Source organism: Anser brachyrhynchus (assembly GCF_964034855.1).
Source record: "Anser brachyrhynchus genome assembly, chromosome: Z".
NCBI classification, from domain to species: domain Eukaryota; kingdom Metazoa; phylum Chordata; class Aves; order Anseriformes; family Anatidae; genus Anser; species Anser brachyrhynchus.
Window position 1 is genome coordinate 79,440,919 of NC_137697.1, and position 16,785 is coordinate 79,457,703.

Below are 16,785 nucleotides of genomic sequence, written 5' to 3' on the forward strand. Positions count from 1 at the left end.
CACTGATTTCTCCTCTGCTCAGCAATCTTTGGTGAACAAACCTCTTTTCTCCTCTTTTACTACTCCCTGTGGCCGCTCCTCTATTCAAGGTGGAGATCTCTGCCTCTTCTCAGAGGCACAGATGGGACTTCTGCCTGCACGTGGCCAGGAGGACCCCCTCCCCACAGACATGTGGAGCACATTACCGCAGGGGATCAAAGGCAGGAAATGGGAATCTGACGTTCTGGAGGGCAGGGTGGCAGCACATTAGAAAAGAGCAACCACGGGCCTCCCACCCACTGGTAGGAGCCAGCGACATCTCACCTGAGCGCCTTCCCACACGCGTGACCGCAGCATGGCCACTAGGCCCCAGGTGTGCCCTCTGCTCCCATGCACATATCAAATGATGTGGTCTTGACCCCAGCTCTTACTAGTGAAGGACAGCTATAAACCCTGACTGCAGGCGATGTTCAATTCAAGCCACAACCACTTGTTTCCTCTGCCATCTGGGCTGACAAAAGCCCCTGACAAATGCAGCATCACAGACTGCTCTACTGTTAATCTTCTGCATCTTTGTGGATGGCGACATCTCCCTGGCGTTTTTTTTACTTCAGGTGGCCACAGAATCAACACAAGGATTCCTCCCCTTTTCACTGATGGCAGAGAGATGTTCCTCATCCGGGAAGAGAAGGTGACCAAAAGCTGACACACTGAAACTGCTTTCTAAGACGTCAAGACCCTGTTCCCAGAAACACTGCCTTCATATGCAGCAAAGGACCGCAGGGTCATGCAGGAGGTCCCCGAGCTGGGCTGCGACCTCAGGAAAGGCCCTGCTGCATTCAGACAGGACTCCCCACAGCCAGCGGCCGCAGAGGGCGGGCGAAGGGCACCTGCAGCTCCCTCGCACCCCCCTGAGCCCCGGCAGCCCCGCAGGGCCCCTGCAGCCCCGCTGGGTTCCGGCAGCCCCATAAACCGCGTTACCCCTGGCCGGGAGCCTGCTTCCACCACGGCCGGCTGCCCACCAGCATGCACTGTCCTGGCACCCCCGGAGAAAACCGCTGCCGTTACCTTCGTCTCGCTTGCGCTTGTTGCTCTCGGTGCCGGGGGAGGCGATCCCCAGAATCCCGCTGATGGAGTAGGACGAGCCGGCGGAGTCTGTGCTCACGGAGGACACCTGGGTGACGGACCCTGTGGAGGCTGCAAGGCAAGGCAAGGCCAGGCAGTCAGCGGGCAGCACAGCACAGGCACCAGCCTGGCAGAGAGCCGCCTGCCGCCGCGGCATGGCGGTTGCAGGCCAGGGCTCTGCTGGCTGCCCAAGAAGGCTTCTCGCGGCAGCAAACGCCACCTGGCCACACGTCAGCTCACATCCCCAGGCAGGTGGAAGGCTCTGAGGACACGGCAGCACGGGGAGAAGAGACTCTGGAAGTGGGACGGAGGGGGAACGTGGCAGCTCGCAGGCTGGCCCTGCACTGGCACATCCCTACATCCCTGAGCACAGGGTGCTCTGCAGGGCCCGCACAGAGCAGACACCTTAAACCCCAGCTGCCTCTACCAACCCTGAGCCCCAAGAAGCAAGACTGCTCATCTCTGCTTGTGTTTTTCTCAGTGAGAGGCAGCCCCTAAGCTACCAGAGCAATCTGATGGCTGCTTTCCCTCCTCAGAGATTATTTTGGCATTTTCAAGACAGACAGACCCAGGATGCTGGACTGCAGCGTTATCTGTGTGATGAGCTCAGCATTTAACACAGCTCTTTGTGGGCTGCTGTGCCTCTCACAGCACCAGCCTACCTTTGCCAAAAAAGAGTCAGCGAGCGCTTCGCCCATTTCACAGGTAAAAGCCTGAAGACACAGAAGAACCGAGACACACACACACACGTCTGTCTCCCTCCTGCATAAGGAGCACAATCTTGTCTTTGCCACAGCGGCTTTCACCACAGAAGCTGCCTCATCAGTCAGGACACCCTTTCCAGAGACCACCTCCAGCAGCCTTGCATGAGTCCTGGCTGAATATTGCTGGTCTGCGTCTGAATTAAAGTTTAGGAAAGTTTTGCTACTTCTTCACTCAAGACTGCAAGTGCACAAAGAATTATGGAAGGGATGGCTGATAGATGAAAAAAAACACATTCAAAACTACTTACTGACTAATGATGCAGAAAATGTTATGAATAAGTATCCCTTTCTTGATTTATTACTTTAATTATCTGACATTCTATAGACCCCCATTAGTGGGGTTTTTTTGGTTTAGATTTCAATTTTCTGTCTCATGGTGAAAGCTATTTATCATAATAATCAGTAAAATTCAAAACCTTTTAGCAGTATTTATAAAATTCATTTACTATGTTCAGTCCTTGGAGAATGACAAAGAAGGTGCATTAGCACGTGTGCTGAAGTGTTTTATGCAGAATTATCTGTCCATAAGAATGATTAAAAGTTCTTTAGAATATTTGTAATCCATTATGCTATTTTTTTAATATAAAAAAAAAAGTTTTTCTTACCTATGCTGTGGCTGGAGGCTGGGACTTGCTGATTGGGTGGCTGCTGCACCTTTGTCCGTATGATCCTGTAAGTAGTTGAAAAGAAATGGCTACTTAGCATTAAGCATATAATTAGAGGGGACACACCACACACTACTTTTTCACTTTGGGATATCTACATCAATACAAAAATTTCTTTCTGCGTATTGCAGACAGACCCAGGACTACATTTTTGCCACCAGACCAAGTCATCAGGGACATTTGTACGACCAACTCCTACACACTCCTTGAGATCCAGCAGAGGGTGGTGCTCCAGTCGCTTTGAAGACATAGTCCTTAATGCCCAAGAAGGACACTTCTGTAGCTGTTTGGCCACCGGCTAGACCCAGTGCCACATCTTCAGGGAACCAGACGCTACTGAGTTCAAGCGCCCCACTAGACTGCTATCTGCAGCCGTGGGTGCTTGAACACATTTGTAAATCTGTCACTAAACCACCCTGGGAAGAGTACTCGGACATCTGAAAAATCTGGATACCCCTGAAAGGATTCTGCTTATCCAAATTAATATTAAAACAAAAATGTGATGGATTAAATGCTAATCTTAAAAGCTGAATAACTACATTGTCATTGCTGGGGACGGCCTCTGCTCTGAGTTATAATGATGTAAATCAGGAAACATTCAAAGGAGCAGAGACAACAAAAGGCATGTGTTGTGTTACAGGACAAAGGGCAGCTGTTAAGAAGAGCTGGGGAAGTGCTCTATCAAACGCTCACCTGCCGACCCACTGTTAAAAAAGAAAAGAAGGGGTCTGAAATGCCTCCAGGGATTACACAGTTCTGCCACAGGCTGCAGTGGAATCAAAATGGGCTTGAGCGAGGCACGCTCCTAAGTCAAATCACATGTCTCTGTTTTATGCACTGTTTACGCAGTTGTAATGCTGTGGTAAGCATTTATCCCGTGTTTACCTAGCAAACTCTTTTCCCATTTCTGCCTGCCTTGAATTTGGAAGAGGGGACTGGAGGAGAGGGGAGGTGGGAGACAGATGTGGCGATGCATCATGAGAACACAAAACAGTTACTTGCTGGAAAGTTAGCCCGTGAGCCTGTACAGGAACCTGCACTGGTGATGCCCACCCTCCTCCTCAGCACAGGACTTGCTGCCTGCCCCTTCCCTTCCCTTCCCACTATGGGGCTAGGCGTGAAAACAAGTCTACATTCAGCTGTCAGCACCAAGGTGAAGCTGTTGGCTATTAGATGTCTTCAGACTCCTCAGTGACAGGGTCTCTTGCTTCTTCTTCCTCTGCACAGGGCCCAAGCAGCCGGCTGCACGTGGGAGCTGCAGGGAGCTATGCAGGAAGATTGGTGGGGGAGAGCACGCAGCCGAAGATGACAAAGGACCCCATACGAGCAAGACTGAAAATAGCACCCTGTACGAGGCTTCCTTCCTGTCATGCCAAAGGAAGGGTGTCTGGGGCCTTCTGACACAGAAATATCTTCATCTCTGGAGGGACAGGGGGCTGGAGCACACTGAAGCAGCTGGGCAGCTTATTTGAGCAAAGCTAATCGCAATGATTAATTATGCCTTAGTTGCACAGAGTTGCTCCTGCTGCGGAAGAGTGGCCTATTATTAATATTAATTAATGTTACTAATTAATAATAGTAGTTATTATTCATTTATATAAGGGGGCAGCAACTCAAATTCATCTGCTGAAATGCACCCTCCGTAGCAAGGACACGCTATGTGTAGACCACCACAGAGGCTTTACAGGGCAGCGCCCCAGCCCCTCAGCTCTCCAGCAGCAACAGCACCTCTCCACAGCGCAGCCCTGGGGCATCACTTCTCTCCGCACAGGGGAGGCAGTGCACTGCAGGCTGCCGCTGCAGGGAGGCTTATGGCTCAGTTCACCTTGCCTCTGCCAAGGCAGTAACCATCCTGAATGGCTTCTGGTGGGAGCTGGCATCGGTGGCTAAAAGGCAACGTCCCATTTGCACCTCAGGGCTGAATACGGGCGTTATGCCTTCGTACTAGAAGTTTGCGTCCTTGGTGCGTGATAGGCCTATCTGCAAAGTCTTGAAACATGTAAGGACAAGTCCAACGACTGCACCATGGAACCGTGAGGATTTAGCATTAAAGCCAAGTATTTTGATGTAGCTTCCAGGTTCTTGTCATAACAGTTTGGTTTGGGTTTTGGGGACGTGCTCCTAGGCTGGCAAAAATAGTTCTGCAGGTAAACAAGCTGACTCAAAAAGATCATGTGAATTTCAAAAGGGGTTTCACACCCTTCAGAAAAGGGAAAGATCTCAGCCACAGTTGCATGCAGATGAGAAAGAATGAGATTGCCAGCCAAATAACTTCGCTGTAGATCATGAAACGGAGATTCTCATGAGAAGTCAATGAGTGCGCAGACATTATCAAGGATAAAGCAGGAAGCAGAATAAGGAAAAGGGATCAAAACACACTGGAACCTACTTAGTGTCTCTGCATTCTAGAGCTACGAGTGCATTTTTGGTAGCCTTTTGGAGAATGCTTGAAGCCCTACTACGTAAACACAGGACTGCTCATAGCAGCATCAATGCTTCTGACATGACAGGTGCCGAGTTGACTTTTACGGAAGCAAAGTTTGCCCTTAGTTATCTGAGAACAGACAGAGCAGGATTTTCCTTCAATTTTCATGGTGTCCATATCATTCCTCAAATCCTTTTTTAAATTGAAAATGCGATGTCCATAGCGTTACTGAGTGCTGCTTTGGAGTCTAAGCTAGACAGGAACTTCCAGGCAGTAGCAAAGGCTGTGAGTGAACTGACCCGTTTTTGCACCTAACCATGCGGATGGATGACTCAACTCTTAGTTCAGCAAGACGGAGCCACCACTCTGCACTATCACTGGGGAAGTCACTCCTGCTACTCAAGCGGCAACTCCATGAATGCAAATCAGGTTGGGATAGCCAATAAAAGAACAGTGCATCAATTTATTTCACGTCCATGGACACAGATGGGACTTTATAGCTAGCTGCACTCAAAGAATTTGCATGAAATCGCACAAGTGAGAACCATCTCACCAGAGCAGTGAGACCAAGCCCAGTACAGAAAATACTCCAGAGAGAAAATGGAAAGACTCGGCTTGCCAGGGGCTGTTTGTTGGTGTGCTTGAGGGTGCCTGCATGCTCTGCCTTCCAGGTATTAATCCCCTATTATCACTCTGGAGGGCTGGAGACATAGCTGAGTACTTCACAGGGTTTTTTCAACACCAGCCTTAGACATCCTTTGACTGATACGGATGCAGGTTAGTATAGACCTTCAGACCTCGACGTGAGCACAGATCTGCCTACCCAAGCTGGGACAAAACTCACAAACATTGGACTGAGGCTCCAGATAAGATTGTCCTGCATTTTTACAAGGGAATTCAAGGCCAATTTAAATACATCTATTTAACGTGCAGACACTACCAGCCAAATTTCCCTGGTTTATTCATGCTAACAGCACCAGACCGTGGCCAGCAGAGTTCTAGGCCAACTGCAGCAGTACTGAGCAGGACAGGAAGACCTTGAGACCCGTGCTATGGATCATCTCCTGAGGTACCTAGGGGCCTGTCTTTTTCCAGATCAACACCACCACCCGACCCGGTTGCAGTCTCAGCTTTCCCCAAGATGAAGTACTTCCCGCTCAGTCCCCAGCGCAGTGGAGGCCCCATTTGGATCAAATCAACACAGATCTTTACCAGCAAGAACTGCAAGACATGGACTGGGGAATGGGAAAGGATGGGAAAGAAGCAAAGGCCAATAGCACAACCTGCCCAGTCCTAGGAAATATTTATGACTGTGAGGCTTTTGCCACCCGGGTGACCCCACAGCCACTCCAAAGCCCCAAATACATTAGGTAAACACGTAAACTGCATTCCTTGCAAACAACCCAAAACACACAGTTCTACTGACAAATGAGGATTCAGCGAACAACGCTTTCTAGCAAAGTCCCTCCCCAAGACCATACAAATCTTTACCTGTTAATCGAACTGACGCTGGGCACGGTGTCATTATCACATACTCTCTCAGCAAGAAGTCTATCCCTGATCTCCCAGGCAAACATGGTAGGATTTTGGCGTTTGTACTCTGCAATTTTTTCGACGACTTTGGGTGTGGCGACCTTTGGTTTTGATCCTCCAATCACTCCAGGCTTAATACTACCGGTTTCGTAATACCTGGGACAACATCCAAAACAAACCTTTCGTTATCACAAATAGACAGAGAACACGCTTTGAGATTTATAGAGAACATGATTTCAAGGTAACCGAACCCCAGCAAATCTTGAGAGACATCTTCACTTTCACATACATATTTTCTGCCTATGTAGTGTTTTATCACCTAGTAAATTAACTTATAGTAATTGGAATTGGGCCATAGGGTAGAATATATAGTTTTTCATAACAGAAAGACAAAAGAAGCAGTGCAAGACTAAAAGGCATTCCAGGATCCAAAATTAAGTGCAAATATGTGTTATTAATCAGGGGTATTGGCAATAATAGAAACAAATCACACCAAAGACCACTTTTTGCAGTAAATTACTGTTTCTAAAGAAATTCTCTGTCATTCATATCTAGAACGTGTTATCATTTCACAGTGAAATGAAGGCTGGGTGTCGTATTTTATTTGCACCTTCAAAATAAATATGCTGGCATACCTTTTTCCCATTTAACTGTTTCAATATATATGTTACTGTTTTAATAGTTAATATTTTTCATAATACATTACTTTTAATATTATGCTTCTAATAGCTGTAACCACAAATTTTAAGGTAAAGGGAGCTGTCCACATTCTCAAGGGTTTCAGTTGATTTGGGTGTTGGTTTATCTGACCAGCTCCACGATCCGTTCTCACATACATGATCTTTACACACGCGAGCAGTTCTGCTGTCATACAAGAGAAGGTGGTAGGACTGCATCCCTAAACTGACTGAGATGTGTCAGCCGGTTTTTTTTTCTTTTTTGCATGTAAATCACACAAGCACAACTGCCTGTAGTAGAATTGCAACAAAATGTCGCAGCTGAGATCCCCAGCCACATCCATCTCCCCCTTTTTAATAAGCAAAGCCTTGAAAATGCTGTTAAAAATATGTCCATAAGATACTACCCATTGAAGACCAGAGAAGAGACTAGGAATGAAATCACGCTCCTCTGTGCTGAGATTTCAAGGAATGCAACACACAAGATATTCTCCTGGTCATGCACTTTTTGTATCTTGTGAATTTCCTTGTAACCAGATGAAAAATAAATCCCCAGGCTACCTGCAACCACTGCCCTAGCTGCCCTTATCTGGCTCATCCTTTCTGAACAGACCCTGACTTCATGAGCCTTTCAGCCGGAGACCCACCAAGATGTAGTCTCTTAGCAGCTTAACCATGTCCACCGACTGCTCCGTGCCCAATTTCCAGTAAGGAGCTCAGAAAAGACTACCAAATAAGAATGTAAGATTATTTCTTAACGTGTTTTTTTTCTGCAGCTACTTGATATACCCATTATATCAAATAATAATAATAATAATAATAATAATTACGGTCTTTCCAGCATGAGCAGATCAGAACACAAACAGGCTGCACAGTGAAAGTCAGTCTCACTGTAGCATGCAACCATGTTTGTTAAATTTCTGTCAGGTCACTAGTTCTTAATCTTCCTCGGAGAGCTCTGTGTGTGGGGCCTAAAATTCCTTTGAGGGGACTAATACCATGTCGTTTGTACATGTTTTCAGATATTCTGGATGCAGATGTGAACTCAGTCTCCACAAGCCATTTAGGTAATATTAGTAATGGACAGCGTCAAGAGTCAGAGATAGATCAACCCTCCCAGTGTCCCTTAGTCATGAGCTTTAGGGCAGGAGGGTAATATTTTGCTCCTCCTGTGCTTAATTTTCTGAGGCCATAATTAAATGAAGGCAAACTTGGATCACAAACTTTCTAAAACCTTACATCCCTGGCCTCATAACCTTTTCTAGTAGAACTTCTACTGTAAGAAGGGTGTGAAAGGAAGCCATACAATAAACGCTGCCCAAACAGAAAGTTGTAATTTTCTTCCTTCCAGCTGAAACCATAGATTTTACAAGCCTTCCTTTGTGTTCATCCCTCACACGGCCACGCTGCACCTTCGGGCAGCATCCTGCGGCCAGCTACCCCACTGATGGAGAACAACCCTGATGGCACACAAACCAGACACTGGCAAGCTGGGGGAGCAGTCACTGTGTGCACAAGACAAGTTTCCCACAGCTGACTCTGCTGGGGGTGGGTAACGCGTGACAGCAGATGCCCTCGGCACCCCGGCGCTGCCAGCTAGCGTGGCAGCGGTGAGCTCGCTGCGGGTCTGTCGGCGGAGGCACTTCCCAAAAAACGCTGCCGCAGCAGTGGGACAAAGACGTGGTGCCCTCCAGACAGGAAGAACTTCACTTCTGAATCCTTTAGCCGCTATCTGCCGACCTACCCTCCCCACCTCGCGCCGTGCAAAAGCGCACACACGTTTGCAGGCGGCTTGTCTCGCACGGGAGGGCGCGGGCTTGGGCCCAGACCCCGCTTCCTGGGCAGCCAGGGGAACTTGCCTGCGGCGTGGGTCGGTGAATTACCAGCAACGCTAGTGCCGATGCCTCCTGGTTCACCCGAGCGACTAACGGAGGGAGCAGCACGAAGCAGTGGCAGGCGGCACAGCGCTGGCATCCCTGACTCCCATCTCCATTTTAAAGACAAGGCTGGCTGCAGTCAGATTCATTCCACGCACGCGAGGTCCAGGCCTTTTGCTGCCAACAAATTGGCAATGCAGGTAAAAATCGTGCACCCCTGCAGCACCCACCTCTGGGACAGGGATAGTGTCACCTGCACCGCAACCGACTGGTCCCCAGCCTGTGGGCTGCCCAATACGAGGCTGATTTTTAAGGGAGTATTGAGGGCAGATAGGAAAATTCCAACCATAAAATTCCGAATGTAAAGATTTTTCGTAAGGACTCCTGTTCTTCACACACACACAAACACACACACACACAGAGCTCCAATTACAGTGACATTTTACCCACCGTAATTATTAGTTATGAAAATAATGAGGTATGAAATTCCAATTTATTTTTGACAACTTTAATGACAAAGCTTTGGAGCTTCATTCTCAGCTGTATACCGCAAATGTATCTAATGATAAATCTATTTAAATGAGCAAAAGTAAAACCACTGGACATTTGCCCAGTAAATAAATTGCCCATTTCTTAGTTTTACATTGGTCCTGATGGGAATTGTTGGTAAGTCTGCTGCAGTGCGGAGCGTCACAAAGCAAATTATATAATGGTCACACCAGGAGCAGAAACCTGTACTGAGCATGGATGCACGTCTCTAACAGTATGAAATAGCCCGCGAGGGGCAGGCAGGTCTCAAATAAAGCCCTCAAAAAGTTTTTGTCTATCAAGTAGTAAAGGCGTCAGTGTCCTTAAAGTCACACCAGTGTAAGACCAGGAGGAATGGTTACAACCCGCAGGGAAGTGCACCTCTGAGCAGCTGATGCATGAGAGAAGAAGGACAGATGCTTAGCTTAATCCGCACATCAGCTCATGCAACTCTAAAAGCACACTGTCCAAGATTTGTGAGATAGAGTTCAGCGGTTAAGCTGGCTGCAGGGTGTTATAGCGAAAAGAATGCTGTCTTCTACAACACCGGGGGGGGGGCATGACTTCAGCAAGTAAATTTGCTTGTGAACACTTAAATTGTCACTGAGAGATCAGAAATGCTGCCAATCTGAGCAGGATCTCACGCATGCTACAACGAAATGGTCCTTTAATAGTTTTTACATCTATGCAATGACCAGTAAAGCTAATTGATTAAAAAATGGAAAAGAGGAAGATGGCACAAATAATAACAGTAGAAGTAAAATGCTAAACAATGAAATTAACTGTTAAAGTCTAGTAAACATGTCAGAAGTTAACTTTTACAAATTATCAAAAAAAAACATAGCAGCAACAAGAATAAAAAATAATAATAATAATAAAAAAATCCTTACTATAAGGTGGTTAGAGACCTCAGAATTTTCATCCCGGAATCTGAAACTACTTCAGTACAGTACTTTATACAAATGATGTTCAGAAGATACAAAGAAGAAAGGATTTTTTTTAACCTGAATCTGATTCATATTTTAAAACAAAATCAGGAAATGATAAGAATTTAGAGATTAATTTGCCGTCTCTGTACTGGTTTGAGCAAGTTCCATCTGAATGGAAAGCTACTCCCAAAATAACCAAATGTAAGATGGTTAACAGCTACTTATTGTATCCTCTGCTCTAATTAAGAACATATTCCACCACAAGAGTAGGAAAAGACCTCAAATTAAACAGTGGGACAGGTTTCAATACAGCGTGTGTGAATGAACGTTCATGCGGTGTAGAATGATAAAATTGCTAAAAGTAAGTCTTCTTCAGAAAGCACGAGTTACTTTCCCTGAACGTTCCCCGACTTGTCTTTCCTCTCCATTTTACTGAAGCTGACTCACAGATTTCTCTGTGTATTCACAGCAGACTACTGCAGAATATATGCTACGTATACACCAAATATCACACGTGGCATTGTGCGCTGTGCATTAGAATTACCTGTAAGAGACTGTGAACAGGGCAAAATAAACATATAAACAGTTGCATTTTTTTTCACAGGTCAGGCACATAAAACCATGAGTGGTGATCATGAGCCCTTGTCCTCGCCTGTTGGTAACCTTTAATTAAGGGTGTTTTTTTCTCTTGATGGACACGAGAGATTTGTCGCCCACCCTTACCTGCCAAGTATTTTGCTGACACAGCCATGGCTGACACGGAGCTGCCTGGAGATGTCGCACGGCCTGACCCCTTGGTGGGCAAGCTCCACGATCCTTTGGCGAACGACGTCTGGGAGGGGGCGGCCGTTCACAAAAACACCCCCCAGCTGATTCACGCCTCCATGTCCTGAAACAGACCGGGGGAGGGGGGGTAAAGGCAGGAAAAGAACAGCGTTGTCAGAGTTGGAAGAGACCTGTGCAAGGCAGTCCTCCCGGCGGTGCTGGGGACGTGCTTCCCGCAGGCGGGTCACCCCGCGGCTCGGAGGCAGCCAGAGCCGCGCTCTGCAGCCCCGCCGTGCCCAGTGCCACTCGCCAAAGGGAAGGACCCACCAGCCTGAAGGCAGAGAGGGCTCTGCGCTGGAAAATGGCCACCCGAGACCACGTACGGTCACCCAGCTCCACCAGTCGTGGGCCACGGCCCCCCCAAACACAGGGCCGAGGCTGCCGGACCACGGACTCTGCGGGCAGGCCTGGAGGTGCCTGGTGGGAAGGAGTCAGCCACCGGCTATGAAGCCAAGTAAAATAAAGCTGGGTGACCGTTCAGCATGCTCGTTATGTGTGTCTAGGCACAAAAGGGGGTACCTGCAATTAAGCATGTTATTTTTTTTCAAAACAACTGAGCTTAATCGAGAGCGCGAAAAAACAGAGAATGACTTCTGCTCCGATAATTTATAGCAGCCTTGGCAGGTATTATGATCGCCCAAATGAAATGTGAGCACTGAGGCAAGCCCAATATATTATTCCTTTTGTAGCAGATTTGCACTGTTCACCTTTAGCAAGGTGAGTCATATGTCTGATGGGACCCAGTTAGATGGATAGTACTGAAACCATGTAAAACCCACAAACATGTATGTAGTAATCCCATCCACCAAGTGGGAAAATATAATTAACCCTTGTGATGTTAATCATCCAAACTACTTAGATTGGAGAGAGTGGAGAAACTGAAAACAAGCGATGGGGGCAGTACAGATGCCAATGCTGGAGCAAAAATAATAGAGAAAATGTCTCTATTTACACAGAAATTGAGTGGTACTGAATAAAGTGACAAGTCAAATGCCTCAGTGTTTAGATAAATGTACATACATATACATATATATATATAAAGCAGTTTTATTTAAAACTAGCCATTGCACCACGGACAAACGGCTGTCAAACTTTGCAAACACCTTCTAAAACTATCAGGACAAATAATTAATCCATACAGAATACATGACTGTCAAAGCCAGTTAAAGCCCGCAAAGAGCAGACGAGTGTTGCCCTGCCTTTATCGGCGTGTGAAGCAGACCCTTCCCAGAGGCCGAATGACGCTTCAGGCTCGAGGTGTCTCCCAAGTTTGTTGGGAGCAGACCCAGGGCAGCGGGGCTGCCTTCAGCAGCACCTGCCAAAGGAGCTCCCGGTTGCACACAGGGAATGCTGCGCTGCCCTGGCGCTCAAATGGTAGCGTGGCCAGAGGGAGGAAAGAAAACCCACTACTCACTCAGGATAAAAATGCAGGAGCAACCCAACCGAGCTGTAGTGAATGAGACGTCAGGGTTTTCACCTCTTAGCAGCTTTAATTACATGAAACCATGGACAGGGCATTCAGTGTGAATGACAAAATTCTGCGGGTGGGGGAGGTCCAGAAAGGGAAAGGAGGGAAGGAGGGAGGGAAGGAGTGAGGGAGGGAAGGAGTGAGGGAGGGAAGGAAGGGAGGAAAGGGAGGAAGGGACGAAGGGAGGAGAAAAAACTAAGTATTTCCTCCGGAGACCCTCTCCGGGCCGACAGCCCAGCCCAGCCCGCGGCCGCCGGGGGAACAAAGGCTGTGGGTGACTGCCGCCCGGGGCCGGAGCGGGGCGCGGGGAGCCCGCGGGACGCCACCAGCGCTGCGGCCGCCCGCCCAAGCGGGAGCGGCGTCGAAGCGCCGGGCGCCGTCCCCTCGGCACCCGCCGGGCACCCCCCGAGCTCCGTGCGGGGCCGGCCCCGGCCGGGTGGTCGCGAACCGGGACTGCGGGAGCCCGGCGCCCCCCGCCCGGGGGACAGCGCGGGGCCAGGCGCGCCGCCCGTCCGTGCGTCTCCGGCTCCGGAGAGCTTGGGGCGGCCCTGGGACCCCGGCCCGGTCCGAGGCAGGAGCAGAGCCGCGCACCGGCACCGCCGCTCCGACCCGCGCCCGACCCCGGCCCCCCCCGGCCCCCTCCAGCTCCCCGGCTCCGGTTCTTGGCGCCCCCCTCCCGGCAGAGCGGAGCCCAGCGGGGACGGGGACGGGAGGCGGGCACGGTGCGGTGCGCGTGGCCCCGCTGCCGCCCTCCCGCTGCCCGGGGTCGCTTCGGGGCTGCCGCGGCGTGAGGCAGGGCCGAGCCCCCGCCGGCCGCCCCCGAGGCCGCGCAGGACCCCCCGGCGCCGCGCCCCGCAGGCTGCGCAGCCGGGCTCTGCTCCTCCCGCCGGGCGGGAGCCCCTGTGCCCTTCGCCCGGCTCCCGCCGCCCTCCTCTGGGACGTGGCACCGGGATTTCCTGCTCGGTTTTTTTTTTTTTAACCCCCCCACCCCCCCCCCTTTCCCGAGGAGAGACGCGAGTCCGGAGATACTTTGGCTCTGAAGTCTCCTCCTCAACAGCTGTGGTATCAGAGCGAGGGCAGTGATTTTTTTTTTTCTTCCCTTTTTCAACAAAATTCCTGCAGAAGACACCGATTTTCCATGGCTTTGGTTAACGGAGGGAGCCGCTGAAACCCGCGCTGTTTTCCCCCGCATCCGATGCCCAGTGCCCTCGGGCGAAGCCTTTCCTCCGTGCCTGAAAGCGCCGCTGCCCGCCCGCTCGCACCTCCGCGAAGACGCGCTCCGCGACAACGGGTCCCTCCGGATATGGGGACCTGCGATTCCCCCTCGGAGCCCCCGGATCGTGTTTTGGGTTTGTTTTTTTTTTTTTTCCGCCTTTTAAGTTCTCCTTTTTAAAGCGCGATTCGGTTCAATCAAGGGAGAGAAATAACCGCAGCTTTAAAAAGCTGTGTTTTGGTGGAAGATAAAAGTCAGGCTTAGGCGCAGCAGGAGCGAGCTACCGGCGGCTATCCCGCCTGCGCTGAGCTACTCCAGACACCTTCCAAAATCCTGTGACGGACAGAAAGAAAGAGGAAGAGGCAGATAACGAGAGAGAGAGAAAGAGAGAGAAAGATGGAGAAAGGCAGATTTGTAGCTCTGTCGCTGGATGCTTTATTGTGAAAACAAATTCCTTTTCGCTAAAAGGCTGTGGTGCACCAGGAAATGAGATTAGTTCTACCTTAAATTTCCTCGCAATCTCTCGCCGTAATGCAGCGTTTAACTCACCGTGAGAGAAGATGTCATTTCACATAACACTGTGCTAATGGATAAGTCTTCCCCCGACCTCTCAAGCACAACAAATCTCGGGCAAGCCCACCGCACACGACCTGTTAACTTAACCAGTGCCGCTACCCACTCGTTCTGTGCCGCGGCTCCCGAGGCAAAGCTCGCGAAGGAATTGTTATGCCTTTCTTCAGATGGTTAAAAAAAAAAGAAAAAAGAAAAAAACGTCCCTCCGTCCCCACTTCGCGCCCTTCGAATTCGCCTGCCTGTTCGGTTTTAATTAACGTATATGAAAACGTTGGACTATACCGGGAATAACGCAGAGAAAAGTTTTCGGTTCGTCGGAAATACTGGGCAGCTTTCTTTCCAAATATTTGATTTGGGATTGCACATATATCTCTATATACATATATATATATACACGCACGAGTCCGTGTCATATATATAGATAGATAAAAAATTTTAGTTAGGAGTGTGTGTATATGTATATATATTTACGCATCGGCTCTTTCTGTACGGGAGGAGAAATCTCAGGAAAAAAAAAAATAAACCAAAGAAACACAAAGAACAAGAACAACAACCAAAAAATAAAACAAAAACCCACCCGGCTGCCTGCAGAATTTCTCCTTTCCCTGCTCGCTGCCAAAAACACCGAAGCGGGCGCGAGCAGCCTCCCCGGCGGGGACGGGAGACCCCAGCGACCCCCGCCCGCCGCGCCGCGAAGGACGGGTGCGGGGGGCGGCCGCCCGCCCAGCCCCGCGCCCCGCGCCCGGCCGCAGCCCGGGATTTCGTTTGGGGCCGGGTCGGCGCCCGCGGGCGGGACCCCCGGGACGGCGCCGCCTCCCCCCGGCGCCGCGGACCCCGCGGCCGGCAGCGGCGGGCGGGGGAACCGAGCCCGGCGGCCCCGTCCGCGACCGCGCGCGGCCTGGCTCGGCCCTGCCGCGTCAGAGAAGTTGAACTGGCAGCCTACTTACTATGCATTGCTGCAAACGGGTCGTGCTTACAGTGTATTTCCATCGGAGCGGTCCGGAGCCGGAGCGGGCAGCCTCGCGGATCAGATCTCGGTTCGGCGGCGGCGCTCGCGTGTGCGGCTCGGGGAAGGGGGGGCCGAGGAAGCAACACGGAACGGAACGGAGCAAAAAAAAAAAAAAAAAAGGCAAGCGCGCCCCCAAACTCGGGTATCCGACACCGGCGGCCAAGCGCAGATCCCCGTGCACGAGTTGCAGTGTCCGGCTGTTCCCGCGGGCAGGGAACGAGGCGGCGCCGTCCGCCCCGGAGCCGCGCGCCGCTCCCGTCGGTGCGCCTCCCCTCCGCCGGGCGCGGCGGCTCTCACAGCGCCATGCAGCCGCGGCAGCGCGGCCCCGGGGTGCCTGCCGCCCGGCTCCGGCGCGGTGCGGTCCGGCGGGCGGCGAGCCTCCCGCTTCGTCCCCGGCGGCGGCGGCGGCGGCGCGCCCCGACGGCTCTTTGTGCTGCAGGCGGCGGCGGCCCCGGGTCGCTGCGTCCGGCGGAGGAGAGGACCGGCGGGAGGGAGGCGGCGGCCGCCGGGGCTGCCCGAGCGGCGCCGCGCCCGGTGCTGTCCGGCCGAACCGCCGCCGCGGCTCCCGGCGGCGCGGGAGTTGCAGGAACTTGTCGAGCCCGGGCGGAGCGGCGGAGGGAAGAGGGGCGAGGCGGCGGCGGCGGCGGCGGCGGCGGGCGGCAGGAAGGTGTGTGCGAGGGGGCGGGAGGGCCGGGCGGAGGGAGGGAGGGGACGGGCGGAGGGAGGGAGGGAGGGAGGGAAGGAGGGAGGGAGCGGCGGGGAGGGGGCTCCGGCGGGGCGCGCCGTTAGCTGCCGCCGTCGGACTTGGGGCGCGGGTGCGCAGCGCCCATCGCCGCCGCTGCTGCCCGCGGGCGGGGGCTGCTCGGAGACCCCTCCCCGCCGCCTGCCGTCGGCGGCCCCGGGCGCCCGGGACACCGAGGCGGCTGGGCTGGGCTGGGCTGGGCTGGGCTGGGCTGGGCTGGGCTGGGGTCGGCTCGGCTCGGGCGGTGCGCCCGCCGCGCTGCCTGCCCCGGCCGGGCTGCGGGGGTTGTGGCGGGCGGAGGGGGGCGGCGGGGCGGGGGGCGGGGGCGGGGCGGGGCGGGGGGGCTCGGGCCGCGGCCTGGGGAACGCCCCGCGCCCGGCCCGGTGCCCGCCGGCAGCGCCCGCCCAGGGGGCGCCGCGGGGCGGCTTCAGCACCGCGCCGCCGGACAGCGCC

At 52.1% G+C, this 16,785-nt stretch overlaps 1 protein-coding gene across 4 annotated transcripts in view; it reads right to left on the minus strand.

Annotated features, from left to right (window-relative positions):
• PAX5 (paired box 5) overlaps positions 1-16,785 on the minus strand; it is a 146,354-nt gene that overhangs the window by 126,943 nt on the left and 2,626 nt on the right. For 2 of the 4 annotated variants that reach the window (XM_080573587.1, XM_080573589.1), the window contains exons 2-5: positions 11,226-11,391; positions 6,450-6,647; positions 2,474-2,538; positions 1,048-1,176 (exon numbers count right to left, since the gene is read on the minus strand). In XM_080573587.1, the coding sequence (XP_080429713.1) occupies positions 1,048-1,176; positions 2,474-2,538; positions 6,450-6,647; positions 11,226-11,391 (558 nt within the window). Of the gene's footprint in view, positions 1-1,047; positions 1,177-2,473; positions 2,539-6,449; positions 6,648-11,225; positions 11,392-15,528; positions 15,984-16,785 lie in introns of those variants that run through there. The other 2 variants (XM_080573590.1, XM_080573588.1) reach the window with 2 other exon arrangements.